This window comes from Arachis duranensis, chromosome 8, assembly GCF_000817695.3.
Source record: "Arachis duranensis cultivar V14167 chromosome 8, aradu.V14167.gnm2.J7QH, whole genome shotgun sequence".
NCBI classification, from domain to species: Eukaryota; Viridiplantae; Streptophyta; class Magnoliopsida; order Fabales; family Fabaceae; genus Arachis; species Arachis duranensis.
The window spans coordinates 31,761,274-31,781,286 of record NC_029779.3 but is presented as its reverse complement, the minus strand read 5'-3'; the positions used below and the strand labels follow the sequence as shown (position 1 = coordinate 31,781,286).

The 20,013-nt window shown below is 31.8% G+C and overlaps 2 protein-coding genes across 4 annotated transcripts; one reads left to right on the top strand and one right to left on the bottom strand.

The window, feature by feature from the left end:
• The first annotated feature begins 865 nt into the window (after positions 1-865).
• On the top strand, positions 866-9,552 carry LOC107462138 (tetratricopeptide repeat protein SKI3). Of its 3 annotated transcripts, none has more exons than XM_016080704.3 (23): positions 866-1,056; positions 1,549-1,621; positions 1,717-1,791; positions 1,880-2,092; positions 2,204-2,326; positions 3,443-3,526; positions 3,604-3,654; positions 3,736-3,828; positions 3,963-4,103; positions 4,206-4,286; positions 4,435-4,682; positions 4,754-4,928; positions 5,114-5,229; positions 5,321-5,378; positions 5,624-5,689; positions 5,783-5,995; positions 6,075-6,126; positions 6,389-6,762; positions 6,866-6,960; positions 7,166-7,408; positions 7,523-8,166; positions 8,415-8,618; positions 9,073-9,552. In XM_016080704.3, the coding sequence occupies exons 2-23, from the start codon at positions 1,601-1,603 to the stop codon at positions 9,252-9,254; spliced, it is 3,552 nt and encodes a 1,183-aa protein (XP_015936190.1). In that variant the 5' UTR covers positions 866-1,056; positions 1,549-1,600; the 3' UTR covers positions 9,255-9,552. The 3 variants fall into 3 exon arrangements, with proteins under 3 accessions (XP_015936190.1, XP_052108675.1, XP_052108676.1); XM_052252715.1 differs by having other exon boundaries at positions 866-1,057; positions 1,523-1,621; XM_052252716.1 differs by having other exon boundaries at positions 867-1,056; positions 4,757-4,928.
• A 6,932-nt stretch (positions 9,553-16,484) lies between these two features.
• Positions 16,485-20,007, bottom strand: LOC107462179 (uncharacterized). Its single transcript, XM_016080743.3, has 6 exons — positions 19,180-20,007; positions 18,895-19,103; positions 18,527-18,769; positions 18,093-18,170; positions 17,742-17,833; positions 16,485-17,280 (listed from the first exon to the last, which is right to left on the bottom strand). Exons 1-6 carry the CDS (start codon positions 19,276-19,278, stop codon positions 17,042-17,044), a joined length of 960 nt encoding a protein of 319 aa, XP_015936229.1. The 5' UTR covers positions 19,279-20,007; the 3' UTR covers positions 16,485-17,041.
• Positions 20,008-20,013: the final 6 nt, after the last annotated feature.

Here is a 20,013-nt window from a genome sequence, read left to right as displayed (position 1 = left end):
TTGCCAATATATTTGTTTTTAGATCAAAATTTTTTAAAGTGAAAAAGTTATTAAAATAATAAAATAAAAAATTAATCATTTTTAAACTAAAATAATAGAAGTCACATTTTATAAAAATTACAAAATTAATAATGATTAATCATTTATTTTATTATTATTATTTTTATTTTAGATGATCTAAATTCTTTGTTTTTACATAGAGTAATTTGAAAACTAATTGATTTTGATAAATTTGAAAGAACAATTTGATTTAGTAAACTTTAAGAGATTAATTTTGATTAACAAAAGATTTTTTCATTTTCATGATAGCATTTGTATTTGAGATATGTTTCAATCTTTTTTTATATAAAGTATTAGATTTTAAATACTTAAATTTATAAAAAAATAAATAGATTTTTGACTTTTTGAATGATTAAATCTGTCAGATTCAATAAAAAATTAAATGTGACTTCTATTATAATGATTTAGTTGATAATTTGATATGATGTACACTAAAAAAAAAATTAATGTGTCTAAATTTTAAAAAGATTAGAGATTTAAGTATATTTTTAAATTCTCAGAACTAAAAGATTAAAAATCGATTTATCTTTTCTCTAAATTTATTTATTAAAAAATATTTAAAAATCAATAAAATTGATTATTTTTAGTCAATATTTTTTACTATTAATCTATTTTTTAAATTAATAATATATTTATAATTTATATTTTTAAATATTAACGCTAAATAAAAATATTTTTTAGTGTTTTTATTATTTATTAACAAAATATTAAAAATCATCATAATTTATTATTTTTCACCATTTGCTATTAATATTTAAAAAACTTTCTCATTTGTTATTACGTATACTGTTCTATAAAATATTTATTTTATTTATATAAAAAAAATCCGTGTTAGGGTTCAGCTGTAACAAACACCTTCTGTGGTTCTGCCACCACCTCAGCTTCCATAACTGCAATATCACCGGCCAACGGCCACCATATCGCCGTCGACCATCGCCACGGGCTCAGCTCTAGTTGTGGTAACTAGACAACGTCTCATCTTTCCCCTGAATACTGGTAACTAAGAGCTTTGTCCCTCTCTTCTGCTTCTGTAAGAAAAAAATTAAAGGAAAAAAAAAGAAAAAGAAAAGATAAGGCTCTCATTTTGAGCGTACTTTCGAGTAACATGGCTTTCTTAAAGCTTTTCGAGTACATTCATTTTGCTAGTAATTTCTGTTGCCATGCCTGCTAAATTTTTGGTTTGGTCTGTGCAAAATAATTGCTTGGAAAAAAAAGGCTATTTTATTTTTGCTGGTTTTATAAGATGAATTGAATTGTTCAGAATTTAAGTTTTAGTCTAGGATTTGTTTGTTTTTAAATAAATAAGGAAAAAAATGAAATGATTGGACTTGAGTGAAGTGCTGCTATTCAAATTCAAACAATGAAATAGGGGGAAATCATTCAACAGTAGAAAGAAAACCCCTTAAAACATTATAGTTTTTGCTGGTTCAATATGTTTTAGAGTCTTAATTTCTAATTCAAGACATGAGGACATTGTTGGTGAACCAGATATTGACAAACCAAACCAAGTGACAATTTTCGAGTCTTCTGGCAAGCTCCTATGGAATCTCAAACACATAATGTGGGTTCCTTGCTTTTCTGTTTCTGTGATTCTTTCATTAATCTCTTTGTCCCTGTTTATTCATTTTTTTGACCATTTTCCTTATCTTCCCATAGGAGGAACAAGGTGTAGAACATCTCTTCAGACGCTTGCAGGATTTCCCAGACGATGCGTCGCTGCATTTTGATATTGTATGCATTCTTTCTTGATTTCCCACCCTACCTATTATTCATTTGTTCATTTTCAAGTCATTCATAAATATGTGATGCGATGATTTAGGGCTTATTCTTATGGGAAAAAGGAGGAGAAGCGAATGGATCCACAGAAAAAGCGGCTGAACATTTCATTGAATCAGCCAAATTGAACCCCAAGAATGGAGAACCTTTCAAATATCTTGGTCATTATTATGGCCGCATTTCCATTGATACTCAGAGAGCCCTTAAGTGTTATCAGCGAGCTGTTGCTCTCAATCCTGATGATTCTGATTCTGGGGTAAGCTTAGTAGTTCCTCATGTGTTCCTTTTTAGCGATACTGAAAGTAATAATTTAGCTTTTGAATGGCATAACAATGACGGCATTTTGTAATTTCGTTTTTTGCTTCAGGAAGCTCTTTGCAATTTACTATACCAAGGAGGAAAGGATAGTTTGGAGGCAGCAGTATGTCGTGAAGCTTCTGAAAAGTCACCAAGGGCCTTTTGGGCATTCCGTAGATTGGGTTTCCTGCAGGTTTGCTCTCTCGATTTTGTTTGCTCTTCTAATGTATTGTTTATCAAGGCAGAATCACTCTTCTATATATTCTTGCATTCATTACACCCTTATGGATCACACTTAAACCCTGTCATTGTGCTGAAACATTGTTACATTTTCCTAGTTAAACTACGATTGAGAGTTTTGCAAAGGATATAGTGTAGTGATAGAAAATGAAAGAAAATTCTCTCTATTCATGGTTTGGCGATTGGATAGAGACTAGGATCATATCATGGGTTGGGAAGTTTGTTGTTGGCTGAACAGTAAGAATGCTTGGGTCTCAGAAATCTGGTGTCTAAGAACATGGCTTGTGGTGATTTTCTGTAGAGCTTCATTTATCGTGCCATCACATTGTCAAGATTAAATATGGCTTGGACAAGAATGGTTAGGAGTTAGGACACTATTTCTGCAGCCCATGTTATTCATTCTAGCTCCTTGAACTTCATTTCTTGAGGAAATAGTACATTTTCTTCCCCTATTACTCTAGTGCTCTATTGCATACTGTATCCATCCAAACATCCTCCTTCATTAACATTTGCCACATTAAATATCGATAAGCCTATGTAGAAGTTTGAAACTCCTTCTAAAGTCAAATCCCTTATTTGGCAACTGTGCTCAACAGAATTACTTATGGCACTTTGCAGTTTCGAAGGCCACCTAAGGTTATGTTATGTGTGGAGCAAATTATCACATCTGTTTTTGCATTGTCTTATGGCTTTTGTTTTATTGTTCTAAAATGGAAAACTATATTTGGCATCTTTAGTCAGTATTGGGTGTGTCTTGCAATTTCAGATTAGTTTTTCTTGACTAGGTTTGCTGGTTTTGAAAATAGGAAAAGACTCGAAATCTGTGACAATGTGCACTATATGCCACGTCTTATCCTCCCATCTTTCCTTTTATTATTCTTCTCTCCATCTTAATGCTGTTTTTTCTTCTATGTATAAGAACATTTAATACATCAAAGAGCTTAAGCTGAAGTAGAGAGTATAGACTACATTCTGCAATTTCATTTCAATCTGGATCGTCTAGTTTAATATTGAAATTTCTTCAAGTCTTGACACCTGCCATTATGAATATTTTTTCATAATTTAACAGGTTCATCAGAAGAAATGGTCCGAAGCTGTTCAGAATCTTCAACATGCCATACGAGGCTATCCTACATGTGCTGAACTGTGGGAAGTAATTTCACTTCCCTTCTCTTCTTTTGGACTACCATTTTCATTGTTCTTTCCTTAATAGGTATCTAAAACTTTCAGGCTTTGGGCCTTGCTTATCAGCGATTGGGCAGGTATACTGCAGCCATAAAGGTACCTTCTGTTTGGGTTCCTCTTAAATCTTCTGGATGATTAATTCCTCAACCACCAACTTACTTTTGAATTCTCCATCAGTCTTATGGCCGTGCCATCGAGTTGGATGATAAGATGGTCTTTGCTTTGGTTGAAAGCGGAAATATCTCATTGACACTTGGTTCATTTAGGAAGGTACTCTTCGATAATAATGAATTCTATTTTCTTGCAAATCCTTTCATGAATTTTTGGAAGCTGTTCGACCACATCCAATTGTTTATATTCTATAACTATCTGTGAAATTGTCTTTGGGTTTTTCTACATGAAAGGGAGTTGAACAATTTCGACAAGCTTTGGAGATTTCATCACAATGTGTGCCTGCACAATATGGGCTTGCTTTGGGGCTGCTTTGTTTAGCAAAAGATTGCATGAACCTGGGAGCATTTAAGTGGGGGGCTTCTTTATTAGAGGTTTGTTTTATAGAAATTGTTTGGATGCTGTGGCATTCGTTTTTAAGTTCAAATAAAATCTTCCATTTCAACAACTTTTAGTAACCGTTGAATTGACTGCAGGAAGCATCTGAGGTTGCAAGAGCAAGTGCTTATTCTGTTAGGAATGTCTCATGTATTTGGAAACTATATGCTGATGTTCAGGTATCATTTGTTTTGTTAGTATTAAAAGGATTTCTTTGTTTTCAAGATTTTATATTTTCAGGCATATGTTGGTGTCATGGCATGGACGTGGATCTTCTTCTCTGGTAATATTATTATTCAATGATGTTCTATTTTTGGTTTGTGGTAGCTTGCATATGCAAGATGTTATCCTTGGATTGAGGAGGTCCAAGAATTGGAAGCTAATAAGGAAGCTTTCAGTGCTTCCATCATTTCTTGGAGGAGAACCTGTCTTTCGGCGGCAAGACTTGCTAGGTTTTCGTATCAACGAGCCTTGCACTTGTGTCCATGGCAAGCAAACATTTATGCAGATATTGCTGTAACTTCAGATCTTATTACCTCATTGGACAAGGATTATGAACGAGACTTAGATGCATGGTAATCTATTTAGTATGATTACTTATACAGTATTTTTTATTGTTCTACTCCTCTCAACTTTATTGTTTTAGTAGGCAGCTGCCAGAGAAAATGTGTGTGGGAGCTTTGCTGCTTGAAGGTGACAATTATGAGTTTTGGGTGACATTGGGATGTTTGTCTGATCAAAATGCACTAAATCAACATGCTCTAATCAGAGGATTGCAGTTGAATGTATCTCTAGCTGTTGCTTGGGGATATCTTGGGAAGGTACTCTCATCTGTCATTTACTAATAAGAGATAGTCCAGTGTGGTAACTGTTCACTGTATGCATTTACTATTTTTTTTGGAATACAATGTGTTGAATATCAAATGCTATCCCCAGCATATCATCAAGTTCTGTGTGCAAATAGTTCAGCTAGTCCATAATTTACTTCTACTTTTTTTTTTGGCAGCTTTATAGTAAAATGAGCAAAAAGAAATTGGCACGGCAAATGTTTGATCGTGCTAGAAGTATTGATCCTAGCCTTGCTTTGCCATGGGCAAGCATGTCAGCTGATTGTTGTGTGAGGTAAAATATTTTCATTTAGCTGTAAATGGTAGTTTTACCTATGTCTATTAATTTACTGGCTTTCTAAGCTATATGCTCCTTTCTAATGTAGGGAGTCTGCTCCCGATGAGGCGTTTGAGAGCTGTTCCCAAGCAGTGCAGATGATGCCTGTAATTTACTAATCTCTGCCATTAACATTGAGTGTGTTGGGATTTTAGTTTATACTTGGTCACTGTTGCGATTCGGTGTTTATTTTCATCATTTTGGTATCTGGTCTTACATACCCCCGCGGGGGGGAGTTCCTGTCAATACTTGTTTTGCAGTTTATTGGACATTAATCTTGTCAAAAAAATTTCTTTGTTGTGTTTAATTTCTTATTATTTTCTTTAAAATGATGGTTATTATTATTTTTCAGTTAGCTGAATTCCAAATTGGTCTCACTAAGCTTGCTATGCTGAGTGGCCATCTTTCATCTACACAGGTTAGATATATGGTAGATGGGCAGTTTTCTATGGTGATCACTCATTTTTTTTCTGTGATTTGTTCATGTAAATGATGAATGTAATTGTTGCAGGTTTTTGGAGCTATTCAGCAAGCTGTGCAGCGTTCTCCTCACTATCCCGAATCACATAATTTACATGGTCTGGTTTGTGAGTCTCGAAAAGATTACAGATCTGCTGCTATTTCTTACAGGATAGCCCTCCATGCCATTAGCATTGCCTTGTTAGATAATCAAAACTCACAGATAAAAGATGTATCAATTAATTTGGCGAGATCACTTTGTAAGGTACCTATACTACAGATCTCCAGTATTATCTTTTCCAAATAATGTTGCGATGTTTGCTAACTCGTACTATTTGATACAGGCTGGGAATGCTGTTGATGCTATACAGGAATGTGAAAATTTGAGGAAAGAAGGTTCACTTCGTATTTCACAATTGATCTCTTTTTAGAGTTCTTCAATTTTTTTTTTTAAATTTTAAAGTATAAAGAATTTATTATTGTGCTTGAATATTAACTGATTCTTGTTTGCTATAAGTTATCTAAACTTCCTTCTGTTTATAAAACTCATGTGAATTGCCTCATGTAAAGGCATTTTTCCTGTTGTGACTGGTCTTGCTTGGAAAGATATTTCAATTTTTCTTTTCTGTTTACACTGTTGCATTTTATCTTGTTTAAGGAATGCTTGACTTCGAAGTTTTTCAAGTATATGCAATCTCGTTGTGGCAACTTGGTAAAAATGATTTAGCACTCTCAATAGTCAGAAGTCTTGCAGCAAGTGTTTCTTCTATGGAAAAGACAGCCATGGAAATCTCCGTTAGTTTCATTTTTAGATTATTATACTACATCAGTGGACTAGATGCAGTCATAACCAACATTATGAAAATGCCAAAGGAGCTTATTCAAAGTTCAAAAGTTAATTTTGTTATGTCTGCTATCGATGCTCTTGATGGACACAATCGTCTTGGATTTCTTGTCTCAAGGAACCTATATTTTCTCAACGATCATGATGAAATTGACAGGGTGCACTTTCTAATAGCACTTGGTAAACTGGTATCTTCCTACCCTCAGACTTCCCTCTTTCCTCAACCCCTATTCCCAAATCAATTTGCTGCATAAAGATGAAAGGGACAATGGTTTGGTATGGTTTTGACAGGTGAAAAATGGGCATGATGGCTTCCTTGCAGTTCAGAGTGGAATTGCCTACCTCAAAAGGATTCTGCACATGTTCCCTAACTGTAGTTTGATAAGGTAGTCATTTTTTATTACAGGACGTTGCCTAACATTATTTTGATCTGTTAGGTTACTCAGTGTTAATAGTTGTCCCTGTAGTTGTGCTCAATTTGTTAGATGGACAATTTACAATCTAATGAGTCTTGTTTATAGTTCTTTGCCATTTTTGCTAGCTCTTTTTGAGGCTTGCTAAATTCTTTTATTGAACATTTCTATGGGAAAGGAACCTTGTTGGCTATCTCTCACTATCTGGTAAAGAGTCGAACAGTTGCCATCTGGCTACAAGGTGTTGTAAACTGGACCATCTTGACCTTTCTGATAAAGAAGGTTTAAAATCAGCTTCTGATATTCATGGTGCTGCAGTAGTTGCCTGCTATGCCAATGGGAACAGCAACCCAAAGTCTACTTTTCAAACTTGTACAAATCAGTGTTCTAGAGGTCCTGCAGCAATCCGATACCTGCAGAGGTAGTAACTTTATTTTTCTTTTGCTTTATGCCTCATATATTCCCAAAACTCTGGTCCTATCATGTTTTCGAGTTTTAAAATAGTTTTGAATCAAATTTGAGTACAAACTTGCAGATACTTTCATCAGAAACCATGGAATCATGATGCTCGGTACTTGCTTATTCTTACCTATTTCCAGAGGGCACGTGAAGAGAGATTTCCTCATCAGCTGTGTGTTATTCTAAATCGTCTAATATGTGTTGCTCTTTCAAATGAATTTTGTGGAAAGAAAGAAATGTGCTATGAATATAGACAATTTCAACTTCTACTTTGTGCTTCTGAGATCAGTTTACAATGCGGGAATCACATCACCTCTATCTCCCATGCCCAAAAGGCCTCTGTACTCGTGCTTCCTGATAATTATTTGTTCTTTGCCCACCTACTATTGTGCCGTGTATATGCCATAAAAGGTGATCTTTTGAATTGTAAGAAAGAGTATATTCGATGCTTGGAGTTGAGGACAGATTGCCATATTGGTTGGATGTCTCTCAAACTTATGGAATGCCATTATCAATTGCAAATTGATTCAAATGTCATTGATTCGAACTTTGAAGAATGCCTTAAAAAGGGTGCAAATTCATGGAATATGTGGATAGCTGTGTATAACCTGGTGAGGGGTTTGATTTCCTTTCATCAGAAGGATTTAATCTCAGCCGAAGAGCTCATGCGAGAGGCTTGTTCAATGGCAGGTTTTGAAAGCTGCCTTTTTCTATGTCATGGTACGTCTTTGTTATTTCTTGGGGCGTGTCACTTTTCTTTTTTAATTCCTTTTTTTATCTAAAAAAAAAAAGCTTTTAGCATCTTTTGTACATAGTATGTTGTTATCATTAAAACACTAGGCAGTTTCTTGAATAATTTAATTTGAATATCAGACCTAGAGGTTGGCACCAAATGGGGTCTAAGTGGGTTCAAGAGGACCTTTTCAATTGATGTCCATGACAACATCTGATATCTTGGTTTTCTATAGGTGCTATCTGCATGGAGCTTGCCAGGCAGTATGGCGGTTCGATGCTCCTATCATGGGCTGTTGATAGTCTTAACAGATTTCATGAGCTTTTGCCAATCTCTTTGCCTCTTGCCTCCTTATTGGTTGCTCAAGCAGAAGGAAGCCTTGGTGCAAAAGACAAATGGGACAGAAGCATTCGCCTTGAATGGTATTCCTGGCCATCAGGTTTGCTTTCTGCGCTTTATGTGAAAACTAAAGTTTTGAGGATTGAATTATGGAGAAATAAATACTTGGTTGCTTGCGTCCAAAATTTGCACCACTGATTGACTCAACTTGTTCAAATAGGTCAAATTGCTTATATTTTGATAAGGGTCTCAAAATAGAATATAGTGACGTGAGACTCTCTATCTTTTGGGTTTGGGTGGACAAAAAATTCGACAATTTTATCCTTGTGCAAGAGACACTTTTTTGTCTCTTTCCAAACATGTTTGTGTTTTCCAATGTGTTTGTATTTCTATCACAAGGCAGTTATAGAACAAATGACTAATATTGAGAGGTTGAGTTAGGATGTATATAATGCTTGATTCCTTGCCAATTAATAGAATCTCAATATCATCTACATTAATTTAACGCTACATTTTTCATAGAAGTATCTAATTTCTGCTACGGTTTTCCTCAGTAATGAGGCCTGCAGAGCTCTACTTTCAAATGCATTTGGTTGTAAGGCAGTTAAAAGATGGACCCAACGTCACAGGTAGATTAGAGTCCTCTCATAGTGCTTGGAGATGGGTAATTCGGGCAATTCACATGAACCCTTCTTGCATGAGATATTGGAAGGTCTTACAGAAGCTTATGCAGTAGAAATGTAGAATTGAAGTCATTTCACCATCCAGTTCAGTTCTTAACTATAGCCACTTTCACTGTTTAGGTACGCATTACTTTTCCGGTGGCCATTTTGTACTGTTTGTATATTTCCTAATTTATTTGGATATTGTAAATAGGTTCTACATGCTATATTCTAATGAGGAAATTGATTGCATTGGGCCTTAAGATTTTCTTAATTAACTTATGATGGCTTTTACTTTGTGTAATTGTGTTCGTTTATTATTATTATTAACTGCCGAAAGAGAGCTCCAAATTAAATTTAGGGTTCATGTCATACATCTGAAGATTATGTTTTACTATAAAAGAAAAGTAATTCTTTTACTATACATACGGTCATTTCGGTTGAGGATTAGGATTTCAACACGAGGAATGCTAGAGGGCTAACAAAATTTATTGTTTTTGGATAGCAGCTGATTAATAATTTTTAAAAGTACGAGCTAAAAGTATGTTGTATTGCTAGACTAACGAAATTGGGTTGATGACTAAAAACAATAAATTCTATGGGCCTTTGAGCTTTTCTCATCCAGCGAAATCGAACCAGCCAGCAAAGTGTGATGGCCATCTATAGGTCTTGTGTTTCTATGGGCGCTATGGCCTATGCATCAGCCGGTTTTGGAAATTATCCATTCTACAAAAAAGATCGTCAATTTTCTAAAGACTTTTCTGACCCTAGAAAAAAGTACACACTACACTGAAGACTTCGGAGTTTAGCTCGAGTTTTGAGTGTGATGATAGTAGCACTTTATGAAGTAGAGTGTTGCTTGTAAGTTGTAACCAAGAAATCTAGTACAAATGGTATTGTTTTTAAGGTGTTTAAATAGTATGTTCTGGGTTCAATTATTGGTGACAATGTGTATAATAGATTTTGTAGTCAGTTTTGTAATCATTGAAAAGTGAATTTCGAGAGGATTAAATATTTGTTGTTGGCTTTTGACCGGTGGATATTTGGAGGTTAGCCTCTATTGACAAAAGAAAGTGAAATGTGTGGCTATTTATATTCATCTAATCTTATACACTACGTTAAACACATCTCTTGGAGGTAATGATGAATACACATTATTTACAAAATTAAGTACACGATATTTCTCAGAAGTGATACATAGTCTTAATTATTAGGTAAAAAAAATAATAACAAAAATTATCACACACATAGAGATATGCGATTTTATACGGATAAACTGTGTACAATAAAGTGTATTCTTAGCATGAGAGTTGGCAAACAAGTCCATATATTTACGCGTGAAACTGTGAATGGCAACACTGTATGGTACAGCTGAGCTTGGCATTATGTTATGTACAATGGATGTATGATTTGGTGAAGAACAAGTGTGCACTTTGCACTTTTTGGGCATGGTAGTCTAGTATAGCTTTAAGTCATGAGATTGAGACCTGCACTCATCATTGCTATCAATGCCACATTGAGTAAAGGGGAAAAGGATAACCAAAAAAAAAATGGGGATAATTTTCTTTTCATTAAATTCAATGTGAAATTCACATAAATTAATTTTCTATAAGAAAGAAAATTGATGTAATACACTAATATTGGTCATTGAAGAGATTTACGTGTCTGTGGTGGCAGTAGCTTTTTGCAACATGTGTTATTTATATTCATTCTCCTTTTTCATTAAATTCAATGTGAAATCCACATAAATTAAATTGATAGCAGTAGTTTTTTGCAACTAGTGAAAAGCATGAAGGACCAATGGAAAGTTTTTTTGCAATTGTTTAATCACAATATTTATCTTATTATTATTGAGTTATTGTTACTATATCTTTTTCCTTTTTATATTATGACAATAAATTGATGTGAGAAGAAAAATGACATAAAAATTTGTAACCTAAGTTAGGTTAAAATAGACAAGGCAAAGTGGAAACAGGTAACGTGATGTTGATGCATTGCATTGACTTTGAAGAAGCATAAGCGACAAGCGTAGCTACCATGTGTATTTGACCGCAAACGTTATGGAATTGTTGGTAGTTGCAAACACTACACTCTACTTACTACTCACTTTCGTAACCTTATCACTTTGCTTCTCTCACTAACATTTATGCTTTGTTGTTGCTATCAATTTCAGATCACCTTATTAAATTGTAATTTGTGATCATCACCTACTTATAGATAAAATTCTAAAACATTTAGGGGAATCGAGTATTGTTACTTCTTTTTCTTTTCATCCAAAATACTTGTTTGCCACGATGTATATTTTATTATTTAATGGATGCCTACTTGTCATAAACTCATAATAATACTAGTACTTCTTCACTTTCTTTTTTAAAGAAAAAAATCACTTATATTTTTTTTATGATCAAATGTTCACTTTGGATATCCTTGAATTAATGGAGGAGAAAGAATAAAATCATAGAGTAATTATTTCTACTAAGAGTAAGTTTATAACTTACTTTTTTTATTTTATAACTCTTAACAAATTTTAATAATTTTCTGTAAAGATCTGACTATTTGACCAATCTAAATTGGTTATTTGAAAGATTGATTAATTAGTAACTAACGTAAATTAAAGACGACTAGTTATTATTCATTTGATTTTATATATACTAACGTACTCTAAGTTTTAATTTCATAGCATTATGAGGGTTAATAAAAGTGGGAAAAGTTTGAATCATATTCATCAATCACAATTTATTTACTATACAAATGTGAAAATCAATTAGTAACTTTAGATTCATTTGGTTTGTATTCTAAAATATTAGGAACAGAAATACGGAAAATATATTTGATTACAAAGACACGAACTTAATGAAATTCTTCAAACCAAAATATTCTCACTCTTTTTACGTCATTTCTAAATTGTCCTTTCTCTATCTCTCTCCCTCTTAATTATTTTAATAAAAATGGTAATTTTGGCAATTTATTTATGCTTTTTGTGTCTTATCATTCTAAGAAAATATAAGACAAATACACGTTTTAAATTCTGTTCTGTCAAATCAAACACACCTTTAATAACTTTAATAGTCACCAAAAAAAAACACACCTTTAATAACTTTACATAGTTTAATTTCACTTAATTAGTTTGTAACTATAGTTATTTAATTATCCAGGTTATTACATCAAGATTTTGATGTAGTAGTATAGTATGTAAATAAATAGGTGAAACTCACGTACATTTATTTTCATATAAAATTATTAGTTAAGAAATGTTAGATAATTTGATATGTTTGACTAATTATTATCTAATGGTTCTTAATTAATAATTTTATACGAAGACAACCGTATGTAAATTTTTGACAAATAAATAAATTATTTACTGTGTATTCCCTTAAGGTGTGGTTATCATCACCATCACTCAATCAAAATGATACTAAACCATTCATTTTGACAACTATATATATACCCTAAAAGTAAAAGGAATTTGTATTTTAAATTTGTCATGGATTCCACTAAATACACATCTCTTTACTTTTAATTTGGTATAGTTAGTTATTGATATGATTAATTATCATAATGAATTGTTTATATATAAATCTTGGTAGGGCCGGTTCTCTCGTCAATTTCTTATTTGATGACATTTACACCTGAATAAACAAAAATGATGAAAAATGTACTTCTTGAGGAAAAAAATAATCGCAAATATTATATCTGGAAATTTATGATGATCACATGTTATCTATAATTTCTTTAATTAAAAGAAGCACATAGTAATACCTAATAAATTCGATAATATTAAAGAAACAAAAAAATTTTTAAATCATCTTATTTAATATTTATTAATTGTAGATAAGTTTAGACTATTTTAACTGATTTTTTTTGTTTTTTAAATATTATTGTAATAAATTAGAGTTAATAGAATGTTTAGTTCATTTATCCGTTTAATTAAATTTTAAAAATTTAAATTTTATTTTATGTATATAATAATTTATTAGTCAGTAACAGATTTTTACCATAACCAACTTGAGGACAGTTTAAGAAATAAAAAAAAAAAGAAGTACTACTACTTCTGATTAAAAACAATGGTGTAATTATAAAAATAAAATTTACCCTGTTTTAATAAAAATAAATATATCTTGTAAAAAAAATGCACATACTTGAAAATATTGTTTTCAGCGCCACTATTGTATGCTTGACAATTTGTGTATATGTTTGAGGATGATTTGATGGACACATGCAAATAATTTATGAATTGTAAGTTTCCTCAAACAGAATATATATTATTTGACTTTAATTTCATTGAGAAAAAAGAATTATTAGAGGCTTCAATGCTTAAAGAAAAGAAGGGATATTAATGTTGCGGCCATTGTTGTTGGTGGCCACGTTTTCCACTCTGCGTTTTTAGGTTCATCACATCACATCATAACCCTAAACCAATTAACAACAACATCATTCATTCTGATAGCGATACATCATTGCCTTTTATTAGTCGTCGCAATAGTTCTAAATATATAAATTACTGGTTAATATATTTAAATCAATTTTTATAAATACCAACAAGTAATTATATTAATTATTATATATTTATATATTTTAACAACGCACTCGTCATCAAAATCAATAAATATAAATTTTTAAATATTTCTAAACTATTAGTATTTTAATAATTTTAATCGTTAATTTTTATCAATATATATTATATATTTTTTATAATTAAAATTAACGGTTAAAAATATTAAAAATTCGGTATTCTAAGAATATTTTAAATTCTTTCTATAAATTTTAACTAATAATGTGCCATTTTTTAAAAATTTATTATTATTGAAATATTATCCTTTTGAAATTAATAATTATGATTAATTATTAAAATATAGAAAGAGTGACATTTGAATAATTAATTTAAAAAAAGTGACACTTTAGTATTAAATTTTGAAATAATGACATGTCAGTAAAAAAAAAAAAACCTTCAATGGTTCACTAAATGTGAAATCAGAAAAATAATACTTGAAGAAGAGAAAATGAAACTAATTAATTAATCAGTTTTTGTAGGATAATCATGATGAACAACATTTATATAGGTTGGCTTTAATTATTTGTTTTGAGTTATTCCTTACCTGCTTATTAGCAATTCGCCAATTCCATGTTAACTTTAAAAAAAAAAAAAAGTAGGGAACTGAATTATATCTATTGAATTTTATTAAATTATACAAATAAAGTGATGTGATATATCTCAGAAATTTACTTTATCAAACTAGTGACATTATTAACACCATACATTTACTCTATGCTTTTTTTCCTATTGGTGTGTAACCAATAATATTACTCATTATCAAAATGAGTAATAATATTCAATTTGGATGCACACGGAAATAATCGAAGATGCATTGCTATCCATTAAATTAAAACAAGCCAACCCTTCCATCCCTTTCTCAAGAATCCCCTCTATTAGATTCCTTCTTTCTTTTTCTTTTTCTTTTCTTTATTAAGTTAAATCAGTGTGCACCAAATAGGAAAAATAATGAAGTATATTATTGGCCATAATATTAAAAACCTTTTGTGTCCAATGGCCGATGAGAACTAGGAATGAAGTTGCCACATTATAAACAAAAGGTTTTCTCACATTTACAAGTACACTATAATTTATAGCAAAGTTTCACACTAATTAGGTCATATATAATTAATAGACTGCTTAATTTGGAGGAGAAAAAATGAAATGATACTACAATAAAACATACAAACAAAATTAAATTATGCTCCTATATCATTTTTTCTAATTTATCATATTTTAATAATGTTTAAATTAAGTCATTAACAAATAAAATATTTTTTTTAGATTCATCCGTATGTAGATAACTATGTATGTAATGAACCCCACAAGTTTTGAGTGAATAATTTAGTAGTTAGACATATTTGTATGTAGATAACTATGTATGCAGTGGATTTTACAAGTCTTATTACTGAATAATTCGATAGTTAGATATATCTGTATGTAGATAACTATGTATATAGTGGATCCCATAAGTCTTATGACTGAATAATTCAGTGGTTAGACATATCTGTATGTAGATAATTATGTACATAATGGACCCCACAAGTTTTGAGTGAATAATTTGGTAGTTAGACATATTTGTACGTAGATAATTATGTACATAATGGACCCCACAAGTTTTGAGTGAATAATTTGGTAGTTAGACATATTTGTATGTAGATAATTATGTATGCAGTAGATCTTACAAGTCAAGTCTTATTACTTAATAATTCGGTAGTTAGACATATCTGTATGTAGATAACTATGTATGTAGTGGATCCTACAAGTCTTACGAGTGAATAATTCAGTAGTCAGATATATGTAATTCTTTTTAGATTTATTTGTATATAGATAATTATATATATAGTGGACCCTACAAGTCTTACGAGTGAATGATTCACTTGTTAGATATATATAAATATTTTGTTAGATTCATCTGTATGTAGATAACTATGTAAGTAGTGGACTCCACAAGTCTTACATAATTCGGTGGTTAAACATGTTTGTATGTAGATAACTATGTATGTAGTGGATCCTATAAGTCTTATGACTGAATGATTCGATAGTTAGATATATTTGTATGTAAATAACTATGTATGTAGTGGATTCTACAAGTCTTAGAGTGAATGATTAGGTGGTCAGATATATGTAAATATTTTTTTAGATTTATTTATATATAGATAACTATGTATATAGTGGACCCCACAAGTCTTACAAGTGAACAATTCACTTATTAGATATACATAAATATTTTGTTAGATTCATCTATATATAGATAACTATGTAGGTAGTGGACTCCACAAATTTTATCTGATTAAGTGGTTAGACATACGTACACATTTTTTTGGATTTATCTATACGTACACATTTTATCTATATGATTCGGTGGTCAGCATATATACATAAATATTTTTTTAGATTCATATGTATGTAGACAACTATGTGTATACTAAACTCCATTAAACATACGTATATATATATTTTTAGATTTATCTATATGTAGATAACTATGTATATAATGGACTCCACAACTCTTATAAGTAAATGATCCGATGGAGAGACATACATACATAAATATTTTGATTTAAGAGTAGTTAAAGTATTTTTTTTACTTTATTTAAAAAAATTTAACCTCAAGGTAAAACTCTAATTTTGTTTTTTTTTTAAAAGGAAAAACGAATTCTCTCTAGAGTCCCAATAAGTTTACAACATATTATGTAGATTCGGTACTAAGATTAGATACTAAGAATAATTGTATATAACCAAAGAAAAATGAAAGGAAATTAGAAAAACATGCGCAAGATGCTCCATTGATATGAAATCACTCATCCAATCCATTAACCATTAACACGGTCAATAGCAAGTGAAGTGATGATACATAAACATCAAATTTCTAAACATAGACTCTCACTTCATTCCCTCTTTTCCTCTTCTCACCTATTTCTCTCTCTCTATACATTCACAATTCATAATTCACAATAGGGGGTTGCTCCTAAAACATGCTCTTTCTTTCTCTCTCTCAAAAGGGTTAATAACAAATCCCCCTCAACTCCTAAAACTCCATCAATATTGTTAATATTATTCCTCACTCCACAAGACCCAAAAGAAGAAAAAAAAAACCAATTAACGGTATGGTCCAAGAAAATGCATAAAAACCAAATATACCCAAAAAAAAAAGGAGGATTTTTTCTTTTCTTTTCTTTTCTTTTCCTTTTTCTTTTTTCTTTTTTCTTTTTATTTTTTCCCTTTCCCTTAAGCTATCAATATTTCTTGTTCCTTTAATTTGCAAGTGCAAATTCTTTGTAGAGAGGATAATAGTGGACCTTTTGATTATGTTTTTTTTTTTCCTCTTTAGCCTTGGCGAATGCCCATGAAGTAATTAAAGTCATGATGCTGAACCCTAAGTTGCTTCAACCATGAATCAGCCACACTCAATAGTGAGACAAGCCTCTCTTGGTCCCTACCTGAGACCCACACATTCCCACCTTGCATCTTATATGTTGCTAAACCAAATGGTGGCAAAGAGATTCCTTCCTCTTCTTCCTTTTTCTTCTCATGTCCACCCTCAATATCATCATCAAGGTCCATACCTATACCATACATCAAAATGTGAACACAACACCCCCATCATGCAAACTTGCAAACCATCTTATTCATAAATTTATATTTAGCCAAAAAAATAAAAAAGGACAATTACATAAAAGACAAATTTTTTTTTGAATTTGTGGTTTAACTATTAATTATTTTACATTGACAGTATAAAAGAATTTTTCATTATTAAAAATTTTAAAATGATTGTCCATAAGCCAAGTATTTTGAATACATAAAAATTAAATTATAGTAAAATAATTTTATTCAATAATTCAATAATATCGGTAAAAGATATTTTTTTTAAATAACAATTTGGCATGTTTTCTTCTAAAATTTGTGCGGTTCAAGAAAGTGAATTTTAATGGGCCCTTCCATCACGGCTAGAGACATGAAAAATTGGAAGAAAAATTAGAAAAATAGAAAATAGACAATCATGGGAGTAAAATATAATATTTAGTACCTTGAAATGAAGATGAAAGTGTGTGGTAAGTGAGGAAGCATGTGGAGAGATCTTTAATTGTTCTTCCCATGGGAATGTGATAAATCGGGTACCTGAAATTTAACAAAAATAAATGTAAAGTATGAATGAAAATTTACTATAAATTACCCTAGTACTAATAGTAAATGTTGACATACATAAGTGACATAATGTCAATGATAAATGTTAGGGCCAATTCCAAATAAAATGTTCTTAACCATTTAGGGTTATAGTTTTGCCTTTTTTGGTGGCAGATTGAAGATGGATATGGTCATGGTCAAGAAAAAGTAGATAGGGGTAGGAGAAAAAAGTGGAAATTATTCAATTAATTACCATGCAACTGCCATCCAACTTGCAGGTGAAAGGTCTACGCTTCTTAATGACATCAACCCTGGAAATCTCTGAGCTAAAAAGAAATGTATAATTAATAAAAATGAAAATATTCCGAAAAAAAAAAAAGAGAATATGTATTCAGCTAGATTCATACTGAAAAGTCAAAAGGCAAAAGAAAATTAAAAAAGAAAAAAAACCTTTTACTAACTTCTACGGATGGCTAGCTATCATTCATGGAATTTTGGTTAAATCAAAACACCTTTAAGTACTTTCCCAAAATTCTATGGCTAATCAATTGGTTGTTCCTGCCTCATTAAGGTGAGAAAAAGCAGAAGATAGACATAGATGAATGATGCACCCCCATTGAAGGAAGTAGTAGTAATAATAAACAAACATAATAAAAGTTGCTGAAGTAAGATATGGCCTAAGAAAATTAAATTACCTTATCCATTAGAGGAACTCTTCCATATGGAGTTGATCTCTCAAAGTATTGGCAATAGAGATGACCTAATCTATCATTAAAATGCAATTGATGAGAATCTTGTTCTACATTATTCATTCCACCTTCTTCTGAGGAACTCCCATCCCATCTCCATAACTTCTCACACTCACTCTCATCGCTCAATGTATCACTACATGAATCCCTTGTTTCACACTCCCCTGTCTCAAACTCTTCCCTGAAATTCAATATCAATTCATCAATTAACTAACCTGCTACTAAATCATTATTATGCTCACAAACATAATCCCCTAAACCAACAAAAAAAGAAAAAGTTTTTGAGAGAGAGAGAGAGAGAGAAACCTGAAAGTGTTGCTAGTGAAAATCTGAATTGCAGAAAGGTAAGGAACATAGTACTGAACAAGTGTGTCAGAATTGGGCAGGGTGATAGGGACACCAGCACCATACGCACTCCATTCATCATAGCGGTTCCATAGATCCCTAAGACTGAAGTATTCCACCCTTTCTCTCTCCCATGGATGCCACAAACGATTCAGGCCTTTCATCTCAGACTGCATAGACAAAAACTCATCATTCATTCAATGATCATCATCGATAGAATTCATGGGAAATTGAAAAAGATCATACCTTTGCAAGAAACTGGGATGGAATCACAGGGGTGGTGCAGCGGAGGAAGCAGTCAAGGTTGGAAGAAGAAGAATGCATTGACCCTTTTTCGAAAATCATGGTTTTTTGAGAGAGAGAGAGAGAGAGAGAAAGACAGAGATAAGAAATTCAGAGAGAGACAGAGAAATCCAGAGAGGGAGTTTCAGCTTCTGTCCCAACCCCGAAAACAGAGGCAGCCCAGATTGGGTTGAAAACCAAAACAGAGAGAGAGGGACAGAGAGAGAAAGAGAGAGAGAGATTGTCGGGATTTGAATTGAGAGAGAAAGAAAAGTTATTGAAAATGCGAGAAAACAAAGACTTCTATTTTTTGACGTTTTTAGAGACCCATTTCCATCCTCCTTCAAAATCTCAAATCTTTTTTTCTATTTCTCTCGCCGGAGACTCAGATTCTCATGGAAAAACCAATGCAACAAGAGCTACCATTTTTGTTAGAAGAAAACTTAACCCAACACATAAAACAACCTTAAAAAACTTTATAGGAAATGAGAACCACCCACAGAATACCAGAAAAACCAGAACCAGAGGAAGAGGTAAAAGGAAAACCAGAAAACCAGAAAGAAAGCTGTGATGTGATGTTATGATTCCTTGAGGATGAAGCCTTATATAAGGAGGTGTTAATTGTCTTACTCTGATCAAAACGGAAAAACAGCAAGAATTTCTGGCAGGAATCAGAAGAAAGAAAACAAAGGAGTGAGTCTGATATGGAAGAGGTTAATAACTTGTGTAAGGATAAGTCAAAAATGATTTAATGTAAGGAGGAAAATTCCACAGAAAGAAATAAGAATGAAAGAGAAT

What these genes read in the sequence shown, in the direction of transcription:
- LOC107462138 (XM_016080704.3), top strand. Translation starts at nt 1,601, where the DNA reads ATGGAATCTCAAACACATAAT. An exon ending in TCAGCTGATTGTTGTGTGAG is followed by an intron (nt 5,230 to 5,320) that starts GTAAAATATTTT and finishes TTTCTAATGTAG; the next exon opens with GGAGTCTGCTCCCGATGAGG. An exon ending in GCCATCTTTCATCTACACAG is followed by an intron (nt 5,690 to 5,782) that starts GTTAGATATATG and finishes TAATTGTTGCAG; the next exon opens with GTTTTTGGAGCTATTCAGCA.
- LOC107462179 (XM_016080743.3), bottom strand. Translation starts at nt 19,278, where the DNA reads ATGATTTTCGAAAAAGGGTCAATGCATTCTTCTTCTTCCAACCTTGAC. An exon ending in CATCCCAGTTTCTTGCAAAG is followed by an intron (nt 19,104 to 19,179) that starts GTATGATCTTTT and finishes TTGTCTATGCAG; the next exon opens with TCTGAGATGAAAGGCCTGAA. An exon ending in ACTTTCATCTTCATTTCAAG is followed by an intron (nt 17,281 to 17,741) that starts GTACTAAATATT and finishes TGTATGGTATAG; the next exon opens with GTATGGACCTTGATGATGAT.